This window comes from Oryctolagus cuniculus, chromosome X, assembly GCF_051225735.1.
Source record: "Oryctolagus cuniculus isolate XC-2025 breed Fujian yellow rabbit chromosome X, ASM5122573v1, whole genome shotgun sequence".
Lineage (NCBI taxonomy): Eukaryota > Metazoa > Chordata > Mammalia > Lagomorpha > Leporidae > Oryctolagus > Oryctolagus cuniculus.
Genome location: NC_142888.1, coordinates 33,347,742 through 33,371,727, shown reverse-complemented (window position 1 = coordinate 33,371,727; position 23,986 = coordinate 33,347,742). Strand labels below are relative to the sequence as shown.

Here is a 23,986-nt window from a genome sequence, read left to right as displayed (position 1 = left end):
CCAGAGACCCTAACGCTGCATCCACCAGGAAATTGTCAGTTTGGGGAAAGAGAGGAGTGGAATGGCCACCTTGCGTATCAGCTGAATGGAGATACTTAAGGCGCCGGAAGAGTCAGGAAACTCACCTGAGACAGAGGACCATAGCACAAAGGAAAACGGTGCAGGGAGTAACCATGGAAACATTACTGACACTGGGTTCTGTAAAACTCAGCTCCACATAACCCAGCAGGTGAGAGAGGGCAAGAAAGCCCAGGACTGGCTTTTTATTCAGAACACATTTCCATTCAGTTCTGAGAGAATCAAAAAATCAAAAAGCTCGAGAGAGTAGCAGATGGGTTGTGTGTTTCCAGATCTGGGAAGCCACTCTGCACAGTGCTCCTGAAACATGTGGCACATGAAACGTGTAACCATTTTTTTTAAAGATAGATTTATTTACTTATTTATTTATTTGAAAGTCAGAGTTACACAGAGAGAGAAGACAGGCGGGGGGAGGGGAGTCCTTCCATCCACTGGTTCACTCCTCAGTTGGCCTCAGTGGCTGGAGCTGCGCAGATCCGAAGCCAGGAGCCAGCAGCCTCTTCCAGGTCTCCCACATGGGTGCAGGGGCCCAAGGACCCGGGCCAATTTCCACTGCTTTCCCAGGCCACAGCAGAGAGCTGGATCGGAAGTGGAGCAGCCAGGACCCGAACTGGTGCCCACGTGGGATGCTGGCACTGCAGGCAGCGGCTTTTACCTGCTACACCACAGCGCCGGGCCCACCAGTTACTTCACACCTGAATCATCTCTCAGATGCAAGAACGAATGCAGGTTGAGAATCCCTTATCTGAAATGTTGGGGACCAGAAGTTTTCTGGATTTCAGATCTTTTTCAAATTTTGGAATATTTGCATACACATAATAAGATATTTTGTGAATGAGACCTAAGTCTAAACATCAAATTAATTTGTTTCATATACACTTTATACACATAGCCTGAGGGTAATTTCATGCATTTTTTTTTTCAATTTTCAGAGGCAGAGAAACAGCTCTCATTTGCTGGTTCAGCCCTCAAATGCCTGCAATGGCTGGGGCTGGGCCAGGTCTAGGCCAGGAGCTGGGAACTCTGGCCCCTATTGGAAGTTAACAGAAATCTCCATTCACTGTCAGACATGGGGCCAATGACAGTGGAACAGGTAGAGAGGTCTGGATTTCAGGTCATGGAAGACAGGTAGCAGCAGTGGAACAGCTAAGATTTGAGGGGGGCGGCGCTATGGCGTAGCGGGTAAATCTGCTGCCTGCAGTGCCAGCATCCCATATGGGGGCCGGTTCGGGTCCTGGCTGCTCCACTTCCCATCCAGCTCTCTTCTATGGCCTGGGAAAGCAGTAGAAGATGGCCCAAGTCCTTAGACCCTGCACCCACATGGGAGACCTGGAAGAAGCTCCTGGCTCCTGGCTTCAGATCAGTGCAGCTTTGGCCATTGTGGCCAACTGGGGAGTGAACCAGTGGATGGAAGACCTCTCTCTCTGTGCTTCTCTTTCTCTATGTAACTCTTTCAAATAAATAGATAACTCTTAAAATAAAAAGACTGGGGATGAGGAGCCTGTCATGTTGGATTAGTTAAGGTTTGCCTCTGTGAGAGTTCAGCTCAAATGGGGTCGTGATGGAGTCAAAGCTACCAGTCTGGATTCAAGTTCAGACCACTGATATCTTCAAGGTTCTAAGGCTTAAAGAGCAGAACACCAGTGATGGTGGGTTTTCCCTTGAGAACAAGTTTTATTATGAATTATGTAAGCACTTAAGAAAACAAGCAATGGAGTTGGGCACGTAGGCATAACTAAAACTTATGGGACATAAGAATATCCTCCACTTAATACACTAAAATGAAGATAGTGGGCTATTAACCAGAGGTCCAGATTGAAGGTTAGACCAAAGAATAGTCAACAAAATTTCAGTCCCAAATGAGACCAGAGGGGTCAGGTCAGAATGGAAGAGATCATAGAATAGTTAATAGGTACATAGGTCTGAGGCCGACCCAGATGGAATTGATGCTACAAGTGTGAACAAGTGTCCAAGACTCAAGGTCGGATCAGAGGAGCAGTTATAAAGGAACAGTAGAGGTCACGGGTTTTTTTTTGTAAGATCAGAGGGTTATGAACAGTGTAACAATTTATTGAGGTCAGGCCAGAGGAGCAATTGAGTATGGGAAAGCTAAGAGAGGCTCAAGTTCAATTTTCAGATATGAGGAGCATTGACAGTGAATTAACTTGAGACCTGGATTCAAGTGTCTGGCAGTTGCTGATGGTGGAATCACAGTCTTGGGTTAGAGTTTAGAATGCAAAGATGTGCATGAAAGAGTTAAAAAGACTGAAGTTCCAAGTAAAACTAGAGATCTTGATTGTGGAGGCATTAGTAGAGGAGCAAGTATGAGGGTATACCAGATGGACAGTGAGGGTGATGGTGTAAAGCGCCTGGGTTTGAGGTCATGCTAGATATAGCCTTGGTGGAGGAAATGTTGAGATGCTCAGATGTGAATTCAGACTAAAAAGACAGTGACGGCGTGGGCCTCCAGCTTGGCAACCAGGATGCCAGTTCAGATGCCCACATCCCACAGCAGAGTACCTAAGTTTGGTACCTGGCTCTGGCTCCTGACTCCAGCTTCCCGCTACTGCAAACCCCGGGAGTCAGTAGTGATGACTCAAGTGGTTGGGTCCCTGCCACCCAAATAGAAGACCTGGATTGAGTTTCCGGCTCCAGGCTTTGGCGCTGCCCAGCCCCCACCATTGTAGGCCTTTGGGGGAGTGAACTGGCAGATAGGGCTCTCTTTAAATAAATAGATTTTAAAAAAGACATTGTTGGTAGATTAGTCAACAGAGGCCTGGGCTTAAATTTGGACCACCTGGGCATTAATGGTACAGCTGTTAATCTGGTTATGATATACCATGAGGACACTGATGGATGGTGAAACAATAAAGGCACAGAGTCAAGGTCGGGGCTGAGGTTACTTAAGGTTAGAATGGAGCAAAAAGGACACTGACCACAAAATAACTGACAGAAGCCCAAGTTCAAGGTCATATCAGAATTACTGGTGGAATAATATACAGAAACCCTGCTTTAAGATTTGATCAGTGAGTCACTGATTGGGAATAATTAACAAAGACCCAGTTTCAGGTTCAGACCAGTGAGGCTGTTGATGATGAAGTAGTTAACAAACACACAGTCAGACAAAGGGCATGGAACCCTTAATGGAGGCAAGACCAGAGTGGCACTGATGCAGTCATCCGTGGTTACAGAGCTCCAGATCTGACTGCAGACCAGAGGCACAGTGACAGATGATGGACAAGTTAACAGAGCTTGAGAACATTATTTTTTATTTGCTCATCTTTTATTTCTTCTTAGGTCGTAAGTCAAGAAAAGTGTCACCAAGTTGAATTTAAAATAGAATATCACTCTGCCACCTCAACATTTCACAAGAATGAAACCCCCAAAATCATGCACAACAATATTCATGACCAATCATCTCGAATCAGACTCAATAAAGGACATGAAGAGTGAGACAAAACGAAGAAAGTGTTAGGAGAAAAATGAGGTTCCCCGCCCCCACCCCCCAAGTTATCTTGCCATCTGTATACCATGGTTGAAACTGAGTATCCATTTGGTGTTCATACTGTTAGGGTTTAAATGTGTCCTCCAAAGTTCATGTGCTGTTAAGTGTGATCCCCATTGTTAACAGTATTAAGAGATGGGGTCTTGAAGAGGTAATTAGGTTGAGGGGCTCCACCCTCATGAGTGGATTAATGCCATCATCACAGGGAGTGGGTTCCTGATAAAGGATCAGTTGCCCCCTCTTCCTGCACTCTTGGCTTCTCCTCTCTCATGCTCTCTTGCTATGTGAAGCCTCCCACCATGTTATGATGCAACAGGAAGGCCCTCACCGGGTGCCAGCAGCTTCGTCTTGGACTTCCCAGCCTCCAGAACCGTGAGCCAAACAAACCTCTATTGTTTAAGAGTTAACACAGCAGACCCAGCCGCTTCCTTGGAAAGGCTTGCGTCAAGGTCGGCTCTTGGCTGGCGACTGGGAAACTTCTATTTCAGAAGGGTTCCTGTGATGCCCAGATAATGACTGCTCCCTGTGCCTAAACTGTACAAACAATGTCGTTTGTGATGGATTCCTGCTTTCCTTCTGGGAGTCTGGAACTTGGGGACGTGCCAGGCAGGGGCTGTCTACGTGACCGGTTCCCAGTAAAAACCCTGGGCACTGAGTCTAATGAGCTTTCCTAGTTGGCAACATTTTGCATGCATTGTCAAAACCCATTATGGTCCACTGGGAGAGGACCCTAAGGAACTTGTGCCTGCCCTCCCCTGAACATGGTCCCATGCACCATTTCTCTTTGCTGATTTTGCTCTGTATCTTTCTGCTATAATAAATCATAACCATGAACACAACCATATGCTAAGGCTTTTGACTCCCAGCAAATCAGCCTGAGGCTGGTTTTGGGGACTGTAACACATGCATACATGAGCGTGATCATAAAAACAATCCAGCTCACTGATAGCCCTATTTTGTCCCCATTTACCCTGGGGCTGGCAGATGGAAGTCAAAGTTAGAAATACTTTTGGCTACAAGTAACCAGACTATCAAATAACAGTGCATTAGAGAAAGAGATTCTTTCTTTCCCCCCAGCCAAACTGCAGGAGTTAGTTCAGCAGCTTAATCGTGTTAGACCAGATTGGAGTCTCCGTGACTCTGGGGAATGGCCCCGGGGGGTCACAAGATGTTAGTCAGACATAGTACCAACACATGGGAGCTGGAGGGGAGTAGCTGGAGAAGAGCCTTGGGCATTCTGGTAACTGACATTTTCTGGTGACTCGAGCCATTGACAAGGGAATTCTGTTAATCCCCATCAATACCCAAGCATCCTCTCCTCGCTAAGGGCTTTCTTCAAATATGAGGGTATTTTAAAAAGCTCATGGAAAATGGAACCAAAGGTAAGTTTGGGACTGATGTTACACAATGGGTCAAGCTGCTGCTTGCCTGCTTGCAATGCCAACATCCCGTATTGGAGCACTGATCGGAGTCCCTTTCTGCTCCATTTCTGATCCTGCTAATGTGCCTGGAGAGGCAGTGGAGGATGGTCCAAGTGCTTGGGACCCTGCCAGCCATGTTGTGAGCATTTGGGGAATGAACCAGCAGGCTGATCTATCTGTCTTTGTCTCTCCCTCTCTGTGTTTCTCTGCCTTTCAAATAAATAAATAATAAATAAATAAAAAGACAAATTTCTTCTGGTGCAAAAACATTTTGAATGTCTATGCATAGGACCGGCGCTGTGGCGCTGTAGGCTAAGCTTCTGCCTGTGGTGCTGGCATCCCACATGGGGGCTGGTTCACGTCCCAGCTGCTCCTCTTCCAATCCAGCTCTCTGCTTATGGCCTGGGAAAGCAGTGGAAGATGGTTCAAGTGCTTATGAAATATTGAAAATAAAGAAATCTATACATAGTTTTTTTTTTCATTAAAAAGCTGATGGAAAACACCATTATGGAGGAAATATGCATGACTTTCAGAACATTTGTGCACAAAATAAACTTGCTTTTGAATTCCAGTTTCCATGAACTTTTTGAAGTCCCCTTGTACTGAATATCGCTTTTTGATTTGAATTGTTCCAGGGCTGGAGTTTGGGCCCTGGGTGGGCACAGGAGGAGATGAGGATGGAAAGCTTCCTCATTGCCTGCACCCCATAGAGGGAGCCCCTAGTCCACCTTGGGGGTACATGGTTGCCCCTGTACCAGCTTCGAGCTCCAAATACTCAACACCTCTGTGCTCTGCTTGTGGACAGCAGTGCACGGACGGGTGTGGTCCATGGGGCCTTGGCTGGGGCTGTGATGGGGGGACACCTAGGCGCCTGAGCAGACTCCTGCAGCCTCTGACAAGGAAGCCCCTGGGGCAGAACCAAGCACAGCCCACCCAACTGGTCTGCCACCACCACCTTGGTGTTGGTCCCCATCCCTGCTCAACAGTGGTCTCCTCGCTGGCCCCTGCTTCCACCCTGTGGCCTGTCATCCCTACAGCAGCTACAGGGAGCCTGTTAGGACCGGGCCAGGTCCAGTCCCGTCCCTCCTCTGGTCAAAGCCTCCCAGTGAAGGCTCCTTTACTCAGGAAAAAAAAAAAAAAAAGGCAAAGTCCTCCTGTGGGTCCTCAAATGTGGTCCGACCTCACCTACCATCACACTCTGCCCTGTGGGCACACTCCAGCCTCAGTGCTTCTGTGCTGGCTCCATCCTGTCTAGAACGTTCTCCCCCCACACCCTGTGGCTGCCTCTCACCTCATGCAGGTCTCTTTATATGTCACCCTGTCACCAAAAAAAGCCAAACCCCCTACTCCTGCACCCCTGTCTCCTGCCCCTGCCCTTTTTTCTCGCACCACGCACCTTGAGCTGACCTGCTCCCTACAGAGGTGCCTGCCCTGCGGAGGGCTTACTGCCTGGTGACCGCTGTGTGCTGACAACATCCTAGAACTGCATTTCATCCCCCTAACCTACTGCACCTCATGGCTTAGCCGAGCCGATGGGAACCGCGCTCAGAGCACTCCCTTAACCTACAGATGGGCAAAGCCCTCTAACGCAGCCTACTTGACACAAAAGCGCTGAGAATCTCGGGTGATTTGTCAAATACTGTACTGGACGGGAAGAACAGAATGGCTGTATGGGTACGCTTTCACACCACTGCCGTGTCCAGACACTGGCGAGCCTCACAGGGATGCCTGCCTTATTGGCTACCGCCTACTTGTCTCCACTGGGATGCACACCGCACCATATGGCCAGGACCTCGAGTGGCTCCTGGCTCCAAGTCGGTGCTCAGCAGCCTCTGCTGAACGCGTGGCTGGGTCAAGCTCTGTGACATGGCCCACACTCAAAGAGTGTTTGTTGGATGGGTGAACACATCACTGTGGGGAAGGCATGGATGAGAAAATGAACCCCATTCTGCTGGGTCCCAGGGCTGTGGGGGCTCCCCAGGACAGCCCCCTGGCCCACCTGGAAGCTGGGCCTCACCCACCAGCACAGACACTTTATTTACAACACGAGGCTGGTGAGGGCTGGGGTGGGGGTGGGGGTGGGGAAACAGCAGCAGGGCCAGCAGGGCCCCTACTTCTGCTCCCGTCTCCAGACGATGACCATGCCCCTGGCGTCACTGGAAGCCAGCAGGCTCTCGTCGCAGTTGAAGCTGACGTCGAGCACGGGCGCGCTGTGGCCCTGGAGCTTGTTGACGGCGGCCTTGGCCGCCCGCTCCACGTCAAAGAAGTGCACGCACATGTCCTCACTGCCCGTCACTGTGCGGGTGAGAGGGAGAGGCCATCAGGAGGCGGCTGGGGGCGCCCTGAGGCGGCTGACGTGGGAGGCCCCAGCATGGCCCTGTGGAAGCCTGAGCCGCGTGGGCTGGGTGCGAGGTCACCCCCCCCCCGCCCCCGCCCCCGCCCCCGGCCAGGCTGGGGCTCTCACGCCTCCAGGAGGTTTCTGAGGCTGTTGTGAGGCCCAGGAAGTCAGGGCTTCGGGGTGTCACGGCCTCAGAGCAAGGTTGCCACCACCCCGCAGCAGCCCAGACCCCCCTGCCCCACAGGGGACTCACCCACGCAGGCTCCCTGGCGGAAGGACATGAGAGGGCAGAAGATACTGCGCACGGGGTGGGAGCTCTGCTCGATGGGGAAGCTCCTCTTCAGCTGCAGGGTCCCCTCGTTGTCCACCACCCTGAGGGAGGACCAGGGCGCAGCCTCAGCAGCAGAACCCCCCCCCCCCCCCGGCCCCGCAGTGAGCCAGGCCACGCCCCCACCCCTGCGCTGAGGTTCCTACAATGCTGCGGGGAGCTGAGTAGGTATCCTGCGTGAGCGATGGCTCAGAAGGTGTGTCTGCTGCCACACACACGAGCCCCCGCAGTGTCCGGCACTGGTTTCCTTCTTCTGCAGGGGGCTCTCAGGGATCCCGGGCTGAGGGGAGGAGCTGACACGGCACCGCACGGGAGAGCCAGGGTTTCCCTGAGCCCGTTTCTGTAAAACAGCGTCCCTCCCTCAACAGCTAAGGGAGTTGTGCGTGTGCGTGTGCGTGTGTATGACAAGGGCAGGAGGGCAGAGAACAGTGACGGAAACGGAAACGTGCATTGTCACCCTGTTTCCCTGCGGAGGGGGGGAGGGAAGAGGGAGGGCAGGGCGGAGGGTGGGGGTGGGGGAGCGAGAACATAAAAGTATAATTTTTTTTTCTTCCCCATGTCCCCCTATTCACAGTACAGACCAAGCGCAAAGCCTGAGCTGGGGTGTACACCGGGGAGGTCTACTCTGCCTCTTCTTTCTACAGGGTGTGAGGACACAGCAGTGGTAAGCAAGCGCAGATGCACTTCCAAATGGAGAAGACAGTGGTTCTCCAGCCAGGCCAAATGGCGCCTGGGGAAGCTCCCACCCCAGAATTTGCTGGCCTGCAGGGCAGCCTGCCTGTGGCTTTGTGAAGCCTTATCACGTTATGCCAATGTGTGGCCCCGGGGCTACACGGGCAGGTGTGAGTTGCTGGGAGGGAGGGAGGAAGGGAGGAAGGAAGGAAGGAAGGAAGGAAGACAGGAAGACAGGAAGACAGGCCTGTGCTGGAAGGAAGGAAGGAAGGAAGGAAGGAAGGAAGGAAGGAAGGAAGACAGGCCTGTGCTGGAAGGAAGGAAGGAAGGAAGGAAGACAGGCCTGTGCTAGAAGGGGGTCCCTCCCTAGTTTGGTGCCTCAGCTGGCTTAATCATAACGGGAGCTAATAAGTCTCTACTGGGGCTGGTGCTGTGGCACAGGGGGTTAACGCACCGGCTTGAAGCACCAGCATCCCATATGGGCGCCAGTTCAAGTCCCGACTGCTCCTCTTCCAATCCAGCTCTCTGCTATGGCCTGGGAAAGCAAAGTCCTTGGGCCCCTGCACCCACGTGGGAGACCCGGAAGAAGCTCCTGGTTCTTGACTTCTGATTGGCTCAGCTCTGGCCATTGCAGCCATTTTGGGAGAGAACCAGCGGATGGAAGACCTCTCTCTACCTCTCTCTGTAATTCTTTCAAATAAGTTAAAACAAATCTTTTTTTTTTTTTTAAGGGTCTCTGCTATTGGTTGGAGTGAGGATTAGATAAGGTGATGTGCAGGAAGTATCTGGAATATGGCCTGTCTGCAGCGGTTGCCATACAGGTGCTTGCTACTGCTTATTAGTACGACTCCTACTGACGTCACCATTGTCGTCATCGTGTTAATCGGAGACCAGACCCCCAGCCTCAGCGAAACCCATCTGACGGAGGAGGCCGGCTCTCGTCCCTGTGTGATGGAGGCGGTGGGGCCTGTATCCCTGGGTGGCTGCTGGGGACGCACCTGTAGAGCAGCAGCTTGTTGAGGCAAGCGTTGATGAGCAGCGAGGGGTCCCGGGCCTCGCGGCTGACCCAGGAGCGGGCGGAGATGCTGGTCACGGGGCTGCCTTCATGCACCAGCAGACGCTTGGCCTTGGTCAGCTTCCCTACAGCAGCGGAGGAAGGGAAGGCGAAGGTCGGGGCCCCGGCTGCGCTGCACCGCGCCAAGACGCAGGCCCACTGCCCGCCTACCTGTGGCCATGTCGAAGAGGAAAGAGAAGACGCTGCCGCGGTCATCGCCCGCCCAGAGCAGCCGGCCAGGGGCATCGAAGGAGAGGGCGAGGACGCGGCCTGTCAGCTTGCTGGAGCCACCCTTCACTTTCTTGCCCGTGGAGATGTTCACCACGTGCACGTTGTGCTTGGCGGTCCCCACCTGTGGGTGCGACACACATTCCATCATGCTCCTCCCAAGCCAGTCCCTCCCTGAGTCTGACCACAGCCGCGCTACAGTTGATGGGGCCTGGCTGGTCCCTACTCGAGTTCAATCGCAGTGGGCACGCGGCAGGTAGAGCAGAAAGGGACCCAGGCATTCACGCCTCCCTCGAGCCAGCCCCTGCAGCAGCCTGCCCACCACAGACAGCTGCTCCTGTCACAGAGGGGCCTCACAGCCAGCATGCCGCCCCTTGCTCAGTCGCCCGCAGTCTGAGAGCACGCGCCCCCTGTCCCCCACAAGGCCTCTAGCTTTTCCCTGCACAGGGCCCTGTGAGCAGCGGCTCGCCCGTGCCCAGCCCCCTGTGCTTCACCACCCTGCCTCAGGTGACGGCAGACTTTGCATTTCCCTGACCCATCTGTCCTGGAGTCGGACCACGGTGGGACTGCACGACGTGTCCGCCTCTGTGTCCTGCTCCCCAGCCCCTGCAGCTGGAAAACTGTAGGGCTGCAACCACTGGGACCAAAGGGGTCCCTGTGCCACGCCCCTTCCCACCAATCCCTGCTCCCTCCCCGAGCCACGCCCAGCAAAGCCATCCCACACTGACAACTGCTCTCCCCTCCCCCCAACTTCTGGCCTGCTCCCTTTAAATCTGACCACAGCAGGCCTTCTGTGACAGGCATGGGGGGTCCTAGACTCCCCAGGCCACCCCCCGTAAGACTCCAATGCCTTGGGGTGAGTGGGTGCCCTGGAGCCTGACCACAGTGAGGTTGTTGTTGACGGGCTGGAAGGTGCAGCAGAGCAGTTCGGCGCCATCGGGGTCAGGGATTTCCCGGATGCAGCGGCCATCCTCAGAGGCCCAGATGCGCATGGTGGCATCGAGTGAGGTGGACACAAGGATGTCATTGGAGAGGGACCAGGCAAAGTCGGAGACGCCACGGGTGTGGCCCCGCAGCACTCGGAGCACGGTGGGTGGGGCGGGTACCAGCTGGCACAGGGAGATGCTGCCGTCCAGTGAGCAGCAGGCTAGGCGGTGTCGGTCATCGTTGGCGAAGCGCACCCTGGGGACTGCAATGGCAACGAGCAGCTGTGGCAGTGCACTCACTGGGCACTTTTCAATTCTACAATGCCCTGGGTGCGCAACGGGTGGGGTGGGGGGGCTGGGATCCTACTGCGCAAGCGCAGTGGCCTCAGCACAGGGCTTTCCTTGACTGACAAAAGGAGCTGTAGCTGCAGAGGGCCCTCTACCGAAAGCTCCCCGATCTTAGCAGGAGCTCCCTCACAGATTGACAAAGTCAGCAAAGGCTGTGGATTCCTCCGGGTCTCTCCCATGGGTGCAGGGGCCCAAGGACTTGGGCCATCTTCTACTGCTTTCCCAGGCCACAGCAGAGAGCTGGATCAGAAGTGGGGCAGCCGGGACTCGAACCCACATCCATAGGGGATGCTGGCTGCAAAGTACTCTTCAAGCTCCCCAAGCCCTTTATGGCACATAGAATACTGAGGCCCGGGAGGCCACTTTGCCGGGTGGCGTGGGGTGCTGAAGAAGGCTCTACAGATGGTAAATTCCTGCCTCTGTGGAGGGGGCACCAGGGGTCTTGCATTCTGGATAAGGATGTCTTGAGTGGCTGTCACAGTTTGGACAGCTGCCTGGTGATGCCCTGCCTCCACCCGCCCCCCCCCCAGCTTACCTGCCTCATCCACATGCTGGTCAAAAACATGGTACATGCCAGCAAAGGCATAGTTCTCGCTGAGGGACGTGTCCCCGGCCATGGCCCGACTCGCCTCTGCCGCTGACGTGGGCACCACGCTGCCGGGGGGCCTGGGCCCCAATAGGAAGTAGAAAGTGACGGTAAATGTTCAGCCTGCTATTGCCCCAAGGCAACCCCTCCCCGGCCCCAACCCCCCAGCCCCTGGCTGCCTCTGGGGCCTACCTGTCCTCATAGACAGCACGGTTCATCTGTGCTTGCAGCTGGTAGGAGCCCCGGCTGACAGAGCGGCGGTGCCCACGGGCCCCTAAGGCCCGAGGGTCGTCCTCAAAGTCCTGTAAAGGGAGGGGGCGGGGCGGTCTTGGCTCAAACAGCCGGCGAACCTCGGAGGTCCGGTGCCCTCGAACTATAACCACAGCCTGATCCCTTCTCGCTGCGGGGCCCGGCCGCCACCATCACTGCTCGCCTGCACTCCTGCAGAGCCTCCTTCGCTACTTTTCCAGCTTCTGCCCTGTCCTTGCTCAGCGGCTACTCAATATGTGTACTATGAACACAGAACGGATATGCTCTCCCCGGAAAACCACTCACCTCTGTCTCACCTCCTGCGAATTTCACTCTGTTACCTCCGCAGAGCCACCTTCCCTCATCACCCCACCAAAAAATACTGCCCTACCGACTCCTATACCATTCCTTCCTAATCTCCCAAGTCCACTTTATTTTTCTATCTTAGCACGTCTCACTGCTAGCCAACGGTGGCTCATCTGGCTTGCAATATGCTTATTGACCTGTTTATCTTATTTATTGCCCGTTTATCATATTTACCATCTGTTTACTGGCTAACTGGGTATGCTCTTTCTGTCTTGTGCTGCGGCTAAGAGACTGGAACAGTGCATTGTACATCACAGGTGCTTGCCAAAAGACCCTGGAGTGGGGGGGGGGCAGCATTGTAGTGCAGGTCTAACCTGCCACCTGCAACACTGCCATCCCATGTAAGTACCAGTCTGCAGCCTGGCTGCTCTCTTTCTGATGCACCTCCCTGCTAATGCACCTGAGAAAGCAGCAAAAGATGGTCCCTGCCACACATGTGGGAGACCAGGATGAAATTCCAGGCTCCTGGCTTCAGCCTAGCCCAGTCCTAGCTGTCCTGGGCATCTGGGGAGTAAACCAGTGGATAGATCTCTCTCTCTCTCTGCCCCTCTCTATGCCTCTATCTTTACAAAGTCCACGAGTGGGATGGGATGCATGTGGGACATACAGCAGGCAATGTGTCCAAGAGCTCACCTCCATGCGGTCAAGGGTAGTGCGGCTGCTGCGGACGATGCTGTTGCTATAAGCACGAGCACTGCCTGGCTCGGAGAGGGGTCCGTAGCGTTGGCCCAACAGCTGTCCCCTCAGCCTCAGGTACTGCCTGCGCAGTGCTGGGGGGTGCCCAGCCTTGGCATTCTCCCGAAGCAGCTGGCTGCGCCGGCGGATATATTGGGTCCGAAACTGTGGAAACGTTGGTGTGCGGTACGCGTTGTACCTGTGAGGTCAGGTGGCAGGGTGGACAGCAGGCACAGGTCACAGGGACTTGATCAGTTAAAGGGACAGGGGAGGAAAATGAGGCGTGACTGGGGTCAGGGTGGCAGGAGTGATCAGCAGCGGTGATACAGGCTAGTCTATGGCACTAATAGTGGGCACGGTGAAGTTAATACAGGGTCGATCTCCCCTGGGGCCACTAGAGGGCGACTGAGTCAGGGGACACAGGACCAGTATGCAGAGACCAGTCAGGCTGACAGGACAATGGGGGTTAGTGGCGGCTGGTGGTGAAGTCAGCCTGGGTCAAGATGGTACAAGAGAACTCTGCAAGGGAATGATGTCCCAGCCTGAGTTCCATCCTCCCCTCCCAAAGGCAGCCGCTTTGCCCATGCCCACTTCTGAGCGCACTTTCCCAGCATGCTCTTGGAACCCTCTCCAGCCACCTCCGGGCGTGCCCCACACCCTGCTACTGCGCAAGCTCACCTCCGGCATGCCCACGCAGCCGCATAAGGCAAGTTCTCCGCCCAGCCTCACTTATCGCCATTGCGCATGCACCACAGTAAGTTCCGCTCCCATGGGCTCCGACCCCACGCCTCACCTCGCGTCCACTGCTAAGACTTGCTGCCACACCGCGGCCATTCCCCGGCCTCCTCCTCTGGCGTGTCCGCCCGCGGAAGCCTGCAGGACAAATGTCTGGAATGTCAGCGTCCCAAGCGAAGAGATCTAGTTCTGCCCCTTCCACCAAGCGAGCGTTGCCATAGAAACCGGGGCCCTTCACGCTGGGAGGTCGTGAAATCCCACCCGGCTGTTACCATGGTCATCACCCCAGCACTGCCCTTCCCAGGGAGCGCCGGGGTGACTCACAGCCGCGATTCAGACCTGACCCCGCCCCTCCCGGTCGCCATAGCAACGCCCCTCCCCCGCCTAGCAATTCTTGCTTGACAGCTCCCAGTCATCTTGCCCCCGCCGCCCTCCGCCTTCCCTTCTCAGGTCCAAGAGAATAGCCCAGGATCGAGGACCACCTCCGGGGCTGCCTCCGGCTCTTGAGGCCCCCCGGGGCGGCCTTGAGACCACTGTCACCCGTTCCTTCTGTCTCTCTTCTCCCTTTCTCAGGCTCCAGGCAAGATGGCCGCCTGCTATCAGAAAGAGCTGCCGAGCACAGAGCGAATCGATGGGAACCCTTTGCAGGGCGTGGGAGTCTCGCACGCGCACTGAGGGACCGTAGCTTAGGCACAAGGACTGAGACTCCACCCCTTGGGCTCTATGCTTTCCGGAATGGCACTTTTTGTGTGAGTATACCCAAGGATAATGTCCGGGACGAGGGTACAGCGACAGGGGTGAGTCAGTTAATTACTCACTATAAATCAGAAATACGACTTTCAGAAACAAACTGAAAAGAAACGGCTTTTCAGAGTAGTTATCTTGGCCCAGCAAAACGGACTACTAGAAACATAATCATACACGCCGAGATCCCTAGAAAGCTCTCCTAGAATGTTCTGCAGTGACTGATGGGCCTCCGGACACCCCTGGGATGAGATGAGTCGGTTATGTGTGTGTCACTGGGAGTGGTTGGATTTGGATGCCCCCAGACAGCTGGAGGCTTGCCTCTAAAGGCAGGGAAATACTTCCTGAAAACAGTCTTTGGGGTTTGAATCTAAGCAGGCTACCCGAGGTTTCATTTCACCTTCAACAGAAAGCTGCATCTCAAACTGTTCACCTTAACATCATCAGAATAAACAATTTACAAGGTTGAAATACAGTGTTCACAGGCCGGCGCCGCGGCTCACTAGGCTAATCGTCCGCCTGCAGCGCCGGTACCCCGGGTTCTAGTCCCGGTCGGGGCGCCGGATTCTGTCCTGGTTGCTCTTCTTCCAGGCCAGCTCTCTGCTGTGGCCCGGGAGTGCAGTGGAGGATGGCCCAAGTGCTTGGGCCCTGCACCCCATGGGAGACCAGGAGGAAGCACCTGGCTCCTGGCTTCGGATCAGCGCGGTGCGCCGGCCATAGCGGCCATTTGGGGGGTGAACCAACGGAAGGAAGACCTTTCTCTCTGTCCCTCTCTCTCTCACTAACTCTGCCTGTCAAAAAAAAAAAAAAAGAAAGAAAGAAATACAATGTTCACAGTAGTTTATTGGGTCTTAATATCAACTGACAACATTTTCAAAACAATTTTCATGTTATCTTTAACAATTTTTTTGTTTTTGTTTTTAATTTGAAGAGGAGAGACAGAGCGAGCTAGCTCATCTGCTCTCTCCCAAAATTCCCACAACAGCTGGGTCAGGACCTGGGAACTGGGAACTCAGTCAGGGTCTCCCGTATGAGTGGCAGAAGTGCAAATACTTGAGCCATCACTGCTGCCTCCCAGGGTGCACATCAGCAGGAAGCTGGAATCAGGAGCAGAGCCTGGACCTCAGTGCAGTCACTTCAGTATGGGACGCAGGCATCCCAGCTGGCATCTTAGCCACTACACCAAATGACTGCCCCTTTCCCACTATTTGTATAAAGAAGACAGTTAACTGGAATGGGTTTTTTTAATTACTTATTTGCAAGTCAGAGTTACACAGAGAGAGAAAGGGGGTGGGGGTCTTCCATCCACTGGTTCACTCCCCAATGGGCCACAATGGCTGGAGCTTCGCTGATCTGAAGCCAGGAGCCAGGATCTTCTTCTGGGTCTCCCACGCAGGTGCAGGTGCCCAAGGGCTTGGGCCATCTTCCACTGCTTCCACAGGCCATAGCAGAGAGCTGGATCGGAAGTTAAGTAGCCAGGTCTCGAACTGGTGCTCATATGGGAGGCTGGCCTTCTGGCCAGGGCTTTAACCTGCTGCGCCACAGCACCAACTGAAGTGTTTTAAAGCCAGGCGAGCCGGCGCCGCAGCTCAATAGGCTAATCCTCCACCTAGCAGTGCCGGCACACCGGGTTCTAGTCCCGGTCGGGGCGCTGGATTCTTTCCCGGTTGCCCCTCTTCCAGGCCAGCTCTCTGCTATGGCCCGGGAAGGCAGTGGAGGATGGCCCAAGTGCTTGGGCCCTGCACCCCATGGGAGACCAGGATAAGTACCTGGCTCCTGCCATCGGATCAGCGTGGTGCGCCGGCCACAGCGCGCCAGCCGTGGCGGCCATTGGAGGGTGAACCAACGGCAAAAAGGAAGACCTTTCTCTCTCTCTCTCTCACTATCCACTCTGCCTGTCAAAAAAAAAAAAAAAAAAAAAAAGCCGGGCGAACTGAGATGTATCCAAAAATGGTGTTACCCTTTTTCTGTGTTCTAGCAAAAATAGATCACCTTGCAATATATGGAATTGATATCTCCCTTGTCTATGTAAGTCATTGTCTTTTCATATTAGTCTTCTGTAACATGGTTGCTAAAGAATGAACTGTATTTCAAGGTAAATGTGTAACCTTCACAAGAACCACTAACATTGGGTAATGAATGTGCTGGGCACTGTCCAAGGTGATTTGTATGCATTGATCCACATATTTTTTAAGGTTTATTTTATTTATTTGAAAGAGCCACAGAGAGAGGTAGAGACACAGAAAGGGGTCTTCCATCTGCTGGGTCACTTCCCAAAGGGCCACAACAGCTGGAGCTGCGCTGATCCAAAGCAAGGAGCCTCCCCTGGGTCTCCCACATGGGTGCAGGGGCCCAAGGACCTGGGCCATCCTACACTGCCTTCCCATGCGCATCAGCAGGGAACCGGATTGGGAGTGGAGCAGCCAGGACCCGAAACAGCACTTAGATGGGATATTGGTGCCACAGGCCGGGGCCTTAACCAGCTGCGCCACAGCACTGGACCTAATCCATCTACTTTTTTCTTTAAATTGAAATTCCTAATACATTTCTCATGCACTTTAAAAAAAAACAGATTTATTACTTATTTGAAATGCAGAGAGAGAGAGAAAGAGAAAGAGAGAAAGGGATCTTCTATCCACTGGTTCACTCCCCAAATGGCTACAATGGCTGGAGCTGCGCCGATCCGAAGTCAGGAGCCAGGAGCTTCTTCTGGGTCTCCCACACGGGTGCAGGGGCCCAAGGACTTGGGTCATCTTCTACTGCTTTCCCAGGCCATAGCAGAGAGCTGGATTGGAAGTGAAGCACCTGGGTCTCAAATCAGCACCCATATGGGATGCTGGCGCTTCAGGCCAGCACGTTAACTCGCTGAGCCACGGCGCCGGCCCTGATACATCTACTTTTAATAAGTGTTGTGGGGCCTACTACTAACCCCATTTTACAGATCAGGAGACCTAAAGGCCAGGGAGTTCAAGGGTGACACTGAACTGGTCCCATATTTGTGATCAGCATTGGGTTTATTTCCATGTCCTTTTTCCACCATAAAGGATGTGATAAATGTTTTTTCCATTCATTTCTACCCTCCCTGGACAGAGCCGTGCCCTTCATTCTACCCACTCTGCCTCCAACAGGATGGGAGGAAGGGAGGAAATCACAGGAGAGTCCAAGATCCCCCAGGGATTTACTGTCTCACCATTGGAATGAGATCTTTTGTTGTTGTTTTTACAATATTTATATATTAACATCTAAAACATTATTTTAAATTGTTTTAATTGTTTGAAAGGCAGAGAGAAAGAGAAATTTCCCATGCACTGGTTCATTCCACAAATGCCCACAACAGCCAGGTCTGGGCCAGGCTGAAGCCAGGATCCTGGAACTCAATCCAGGTCTCTTACATGGGTGGCAGGAACCTAAGTACTTGAACCATCGCCTGCTGCCCTTCACGGTGTGCATTAACAAGAACCTGGATGAGAGAGCAGAGCCAGGGCTTGAAGTCAAGCCCTCTGATATGGGATGCAGGTGTCCCAATCAGCTCCACAAGCTACCTGCTCCTCAAACATTATTTTTTTTTAATTTTTTTAATTAATTAATTAATTTATTTTTTGACAGGCAGAGTGGACAGTGAGAGAGAGAGACAGAGAGATAGGTCCTCCTTTTTGCCGTTGGTTCACCCTCCAATGGCCGCCGCGGCCAGCGCACCGCGCTGATCCGATGGCAGGAGCCAGGTACTTATCCTGGTCTCCCATGGGGTGCAGGGCCCAAGCACTTGGGCCATCCTCCACTGCACTCCCGGGCCACAGCAGAGAGCTGGCCTGGAAGAGGGGCAACCGGGACAGAATCCGGTGCCCCTACCGGGACTAGAACCCGGTGTGCCGGCGCCGCAAGGCGGAGGATTAGCCTAGTGAGCCACGGTGCCGGCCATGCTCCACAAACATTATTTTAAAAATTCATCCTATAAGGCCATAATATGTTATAGAAAACAATCTAATGAAAGGGTAGTATGAGTAACACACATCAAGTGTTTACTACATCTGTAGCCTGAACGTTGCTGTTTTTAAGAGCAATATAATCTGTTTCAGAGGCAGTATAACTTGGCCACTGGCAAAGGCTTTGCCAACTGTGAGTTATATGGCTTCAGGTAAGTTGTATAATCTGGCTGTGGCTCAGACTTCTCATCTGAAAGAAAAGCATCTCATAGGGTTGGCATGAAGACTGAATGAGCTAGTACTTGTACAGCTTAGTCTAGCATCGGGAACAGAGTAAATACCCAGTCAGTGCTGCCTACTCTCCATTTTTTAAGAAACTCCCCCAAAACATATTCACCTCCCAGAGGTAGTTCTGGTGCAGAAATCATGCAAGTAAGAATGACCACAGCTACCACTTGTATGCTTTGAATTGTTCAAGTTTTAAACTCATTTGCGTACTCTCATTAGATTAAAATGGGTTTGAACAATAAGCTGACAGCAGAAAGCACTTGCAGTTGGGAGCTTTGGAGAAAAAGAGATTTGTCTATGTAAGTGGCAGTGTTATCAAACCCACATCCAATTCATTGTCCCAAAGAATGCAATAACTGAGGCTGGCTGGCATTTTGGCACAGTGAGTTAAGCCTCTTGGAAAGCCAGCATCCCATATCATAGAGGGATGGTTCGAGTCCTGGCTACTCTATTTTTTTTTTTACAGATTTATTTATTTATTTTAAAGGCAGAGTTACAGAGAGGGAGGGAGGGAGGGAGGGAGGGAGGGAGGGAGGGAGAGAGAGAGGTTTTCCATCTGCTGGTTCACTCCCCAAATGGTCCCAGTGGCCAGAGCTGGGCCCATCCAAAGCCAGGAGCCAAGAGCTTCTTCTGGGTCTCCTACGTGGGTACAGGAGCCCAAACACTTGGGCCATCTTCTACTGCTTCCCAGGCCATAGCAGAGAGCTGGATCGGAAGCGGAGCAGCCAGGACTTGAACCGGCACCCATATGGGATGCCGGCACTGCAGGCAGCAGCTTTACCAACTATACCACAGTGCCAGCCCTAGCTACTCTATTTTTGATCCAGCTTCCTGCTAATGCTCCTGGGAAAGCAGCAGAGGATGGCCCAATTACTTAGGCCTCTGACACCCACATGGGAGACCCAGATGGAGTTCCTGGCTTCTGACTTTTGCCTGGCCCAACCCCCACTGTGGCCATTTGGAGAATGAACCAGCAGAGGAAAGATCTCTCTCTGCCTTTCAAATAAATACATAACTAAATAAAAATCATTCTAAAATGTACTAAAAAAAAACTTATTTTTTTTAAAAAAGGTTAATGGGGCTGGTATTGTGGTATAGCAGGAGAAACCTAGTGGTTGCTGGGTTATGTCCCAGCTGTTCTGCTACCAGCCCCACTCCCTGATGATGCCATGGGAAAGATCATGGAGGATGGCCCAAGTGTTTGAGTCCCTGCTATGCATGCTGGGGATCTAGATGGGACTCCTGGCTCCTGCCTTCAGTCTGGCCCAGCACAGGCTGTTGCAGTCATCTGGGGAGTGAGCCAGTGGATGGAAGATCTCTGTCTCTCCCTTTCTGTCTGTAACTCTTTCAAAAATGAATAAATAAATATTTTTTTAAAAAAAGAGGATACTGGCCGGTGCCGCGGCTCACTAGGCTAATCCTCTGCCTTGCGGCGCCAGCACACCGGGTTCTAGTCCCGGTCGGGGCACCGGATTCTGTCCCGGTTGCCCCTCTTCCAGGCCAGCTCTCTGCTGTGGCCCGGGAGTGTAGTGGAGGATGGCCCAAGTGCTTGGGCCCTGCAAAGACCTTTCTCTCTGTCTCTCTCTCACTGTCCACTCTGCCTGTAAAAAAAAAAAAAAAAAAAAAAGAGGATACTAGAGCCAATGTTGTGGCACAACAAGTTAAGCTGCCACCTGTGACACCAGCATCCTACATCCAAGTGCCAGTTAGTCCCCACTGCTCTGCTTTCTATCCAACTGCCTGCTAATGCACCTGGGAAAGCAGCAGAAGATGGCCCAATTACTGGGCCCCTGCCACCCACATGGGAGACCCAGATGGAATTCCTGTTTCCTGGCTTCAGCCTGGTCCAGTCCTGGGCTTTGCAGCCATCTGGGGAGTGAACCAGAGGATGAAGATCTCTTTCTCTGTTTCTCCCTCTGTCATTCTGCCTTTCAAACAAATCTTTAAAAGAAAAAGAATCTCATAAATCAGGACAAGGATGTGGGGAGAAAAGTTTACTCAGGCCGCTAGCAACCTGGGAAGTGGCAGGCTAATGCCTTGACATCCAACCAGTCCAGTAAAGGAAAGGAAATCAAAATTTCTGTAGGAACTACAGATTGCCCTACGTGACCATGGTCAAGTTAAAGGTACGCAGGACAGGAAATTCTTCCCGTCATTGTGGCACCATTCCGTGGAAGCCTCTCTCATAGGAAGCTTGGTTGTTTGGGCTGTGGTTGTAAATCTCTTCCTTATCTGGGGTGTGCTGTTTCTGCCAGTCTTTCTCTACAGTCCCAGATCCAATCCTGTGGTCCTGCTGACTGGGCTGGGCTGATTACTTTGCACCTTAGCCAGCTTTCTTAAGGCCAGTTTCTGGAATTCTCAAACAAGCATTATTTATTAGTCACAAGATCAGCAGTTAGCTTTTGTTACTGAGAATGGGGAAAAGGAAAGGAAAATGGATTTAGTAAAGACACAGCAGGTCAATGGAGGGGCAGAAGGTGGCTCACAGGCCTGGGGCTGCCAAGTCACTAGAAGCAGCTTCTCCAGGTTGTGAGGGACCTTGGTTACAATCAAGACATCTAAAAACAAAGCTTCAGCCATGGGGGACCACAAGTCCCATTCATTCTAACAATCCAGGGCTATTTCACTGCCAGAGTGATGGGCAGGGGCCCCAGCCAAATAAACATCAAAAGCAGATTTGGACAGAAAAGCCAGGTAAGCCAGAGCCCTTTGAAGATAATATTCGTCACTGCAGTTAACTCCAACTGTGGAGGACACAGGCAGGGGCCATGTCTTTCCCAGACTAGTCCTTCCTTCCCAGGCCTCCTGCCATCTGCCATTTATACCCCGCCCCTGCCCTGCCCTGAGGGTTTTTTTAAAGATTTTATTTATTTGACAGGTAGAGTTACAGAAAGTGAGAGGGAGACACAGACAGAAAGGTCTTCCTTCCATTGGTTCACTCCCCAAATGGCCGCCACGGCCAGAGCTATGCCGATCCGAAGCCAGGAGCCAGGTGCTTCTTCTTGGTCTCCCATGCGGGTACAGGGGCCCAAGTACTTGGGACATCCTCCAGTGCCCTCCCGGGCCATAGCAGAGAGCTGGATTGGAAGAGGAGCAGCCGGGACTAGAACCGGCGCCCATATGGGATGCCGGCGCTGCAGGCAGAGGATTAACTTACTGCACCATGGCACCGTTTTGTTTTAAGATTTATTTATTTATTTGAAAGGCAGTTCGGGGCTGGCGCTATGGCTCACTTGGCTAATCCTCCGCCTGTGGCGCTAGAATCCCATATGGGCACTGGGTTCTAGTCCCGGCTGCTCCTCTTCCAGTCCAGCTCTCTGCTGTGGCCCGGGAGGGCAGTGGAGGATGGCCCAAGTGCTCGGGCCCTGCACCCGCGTGGGAGACCAGGAGGAAGCACCTGGCTCCTGGCTTCGGATCAGCGTAGCTCCTGCTGTGGCGGTCATTTGGGGGGTGAACCAACGGAAGGAAGACCTTTCTCTCTGTCTTTCCCTCTCACTGTCTGTAACTCTACCTGTCAAATAAATAAAATAACTTTAAAAAAAAGAAAGAAAGAAAGGCAGTTACAGAGAAGCAGAGGCAGAGCGAGAGCGAGAGTCTTCCACCTGCTGGTTCACTTCCCAGATGGCTGCAATGGCTGGAGCTGGGCCTGTGGGAAGCCAGGAGGTTCTTCCAGGTTTCCCAAGTGGGTGCAGGGGTCCAAGCACTTGGGCTATCTTCCACTGCTTTCCCAGGCCACAGCAGAGAGCTGGATCAGAAGAGGATCATCTGGGACTTGAACCAGTGCCCACATGAGATGCTGGCACTGCAGGTGGCAGCTTTACCCTCTACGCCATGGCACTGGCCCTATGCCCTGGGTTTAGAAACGCAAAGGAGGGGGCTGGCTCTGGGGCTGGCATCCCATATGGGCGCTGGTTCAAGTCCCAGCTGCTCCACTTCTAATACAAGTCCCTGCTAATGCACCTGGGAAAGCAATGGAAGATGGCCCAAATCCTTGGGTCCCTGTACCCACACGGGAGACCTGGAAGAAACTCCTGGCTCCTGGCTTCAGATCGGCCCGCCCCCGGCCCTTGTGGATATTTGGGGAATGTGCCAGTGGATAGAAGAAACACAAAGGAAAGCAGGGCCCACAGTGGCTGTGTCTGCTTTTCCTGACTACCACAGGTGGAAGTGGGGCCCAATTCAGAGGACAAAATGGAGCATGACTTGAGGGAAGCCAGGTGGCTTGGGATGATCAGGATGTACTGAGAATCAAGGCCAGTTAGGGAATGGGAGGAGCCTTGGAGCTGAGGGATAATTGGAGTGAATTCATTCCTGAAGTTTCTTCCTAAATGGGGCAAGTGGGGATTGGGATGGGAGAGCACAACTTAAATTTTACTGTTTCCTGATGAGAAATCACTTGTCTCGGGCTGGCATTTTGAACAGTGGGTTAAGCCACTGCCTGTGAGATACTGGCATGCCATATTGGAGTGCTAGTTCAAGTCCTGGCTGCTCCACTTCTTCTTTTAAGATTTATTTATTTATTTGAAAGAGTTACACAGAGAGAGAAGGAGAGGCAGGGGGTGGGGGGAGAGGGAGAGAGGTCTTCCATCTGCTGGTTCACTCCCCAGCTGGCTGCAATGGCCAGAGCTGGGCCAATCTGAAGCCAGGAGCCAGGAGCTTCCTCTGGGTCTCCCTCATGGGTGCAGGGGCCCAAGGACTTGGGCCATCTTCTGCTTTCCCAAGCCATAGCAGAGAGCTGGATTGGAAGCAAAGCAGCTGCCCATATAGAATGCCAGCACTGCAGGCGACAGCCTTATCCACTATGCCACAGCACTGGCCCCTGCTCCACTTCTGATCTACCTCCATGCTAATGTGTCTGTGACAGCAGCAGAGGAGGGACCAAGTGCTTGGATCCCAGCCACCCACATGGGAAATGTGGATGGAGTTCCAGTGCTCCTGGCTTAAGCCTGGCTCAGACCTGGCTATGGAGGCCCTTTGGGGAGTGATGCAGCAGATGGAAGATAGCTCTCTCAATAAATCCTTAAGAAGGAAAAAAAAAAAAAAGAAAACCTTTGTCTCCAAAGTCAAAGTTCTTAGAACTTCATAACTCTCCATGGACCAAGTTAGCAATGAGATTCCTGCAATCAGAAAAAGCTGCATCGAGCCCCTTGGGTAGCTCCCAGTGATAGGGGCTCTTGGGGCTCCTGGAAAGGAAAGGAAGAAATATACATGATGTAACCCTTCAGGAGCCCCAAGGGAGGTGGAGACACAATCTTCAGATGTTGTCATGTCTGCCTCATGGATCTGATTGAGCACTCTGCAAACTTCTATAGAAAACAGTCTACTTTTAGTCAGTTCCCTGATGGGTTCACCTTGAATGCCTCATTAGCATACATGTCAACCTCCTTTAGAAAACATAAAAGTCTGAGCTAGGCGTTCTTGAGCAGCAGGTCTGGGCAAGTAGCCCTCCAGGACAGGCAACTGCAGGACAGGCCCTCCAGGCTGCTGGAGAGCTTTCTCTACTTCTTTCAACAAACATCCTT

General features: G+C 52.8%; 1 protein-coding gene, 1 long non-coding RNA gene and 1 other non-coding gene across 15 annotated transcripts in view; 1 reads left to right on the top strand and 2 right to left on the bottom strand.

The window, feature by feature from the left end:
* Positions 1–3,330: 3,330 nt before the first annotated feature.
* WDR13 (WD repeat domain 13) lies at positions 3,331–14,129 on the bottom strand. Of its 6 annotated transcripts, none has more exons than XM_070067032.2 (10): positions 13,992–14,129; positions 13,568–13,647; positions 12,733–13,020; positions 11,677–11,786; positions 11,434–11,564; positions 10,506–10,813; positions 9,568–9,748; positions 9,341–9,482; positions 7,596–7,714; positions 3,331–7,299 (listed from the first exon to the last, which is right to left on the bottom strand). In XM_070067032.2, exons 3-10 carry the CDS (start codon positions 12,736–12,738, stop codon positions 7,115–7,117), a joined length of 1,182 nt encoding a protein of 393 aa, XP_069923133.1. In that variant the 5' UTR covers positions 12,739–13,020; positions 13,568–13,647; positions 13,992–14,129; the 3' UTR covers positions 3,331–7,114. The 6 variants fall into 6 exon arrangements, with proteins under 6 accessions (XP_069923133.1, XP_069923130.1, XP_069923135.1 ...); XM_070067029.1 differs by having other exon boundaries at positions 12,733–12,973; XM_070067034.2 differs by having other exon boundaries at positions 12,733–12,939; positions 13,992–14,123.
* Positions 8,225–8,353, bottom strand: LOC127485053 (small nucleolar RNA SNORA51). Its single transcript, XR_007912254.1, has one exon. It is a non-coding gene; the product is annotated as a small nucleolar RNA SNORA51 (small nucleolar RNA).
* Positions 13,430–23,986, top strand: part of LOC108178714 (uncharacterized) — a 21,385-nt gene continuing 10,828 nt past the window's right edge. For 4 of the 8 annotated variants that reach the window (XR_016227979.1, XR_016227981.1, XR_011385567.2 and 1 more), the window contains exons 1-2: positions 14,121–14,258; positions 18,330–18,388. This is a non-coding gene — a long non-coding RNA (uncharacterized LOC108178714). Of the gene's footprint in view, positions 13,529–14,082; positions 14,259–16,231; positions 16,282–18,329; positions 18,389–23,986 lie in introns of those variants that run through there. The other 4 variants (XR_016227980.1, XR_016227984.1, XR_016227985.1 and 1 more) reach the window with 3 other exon arrangements.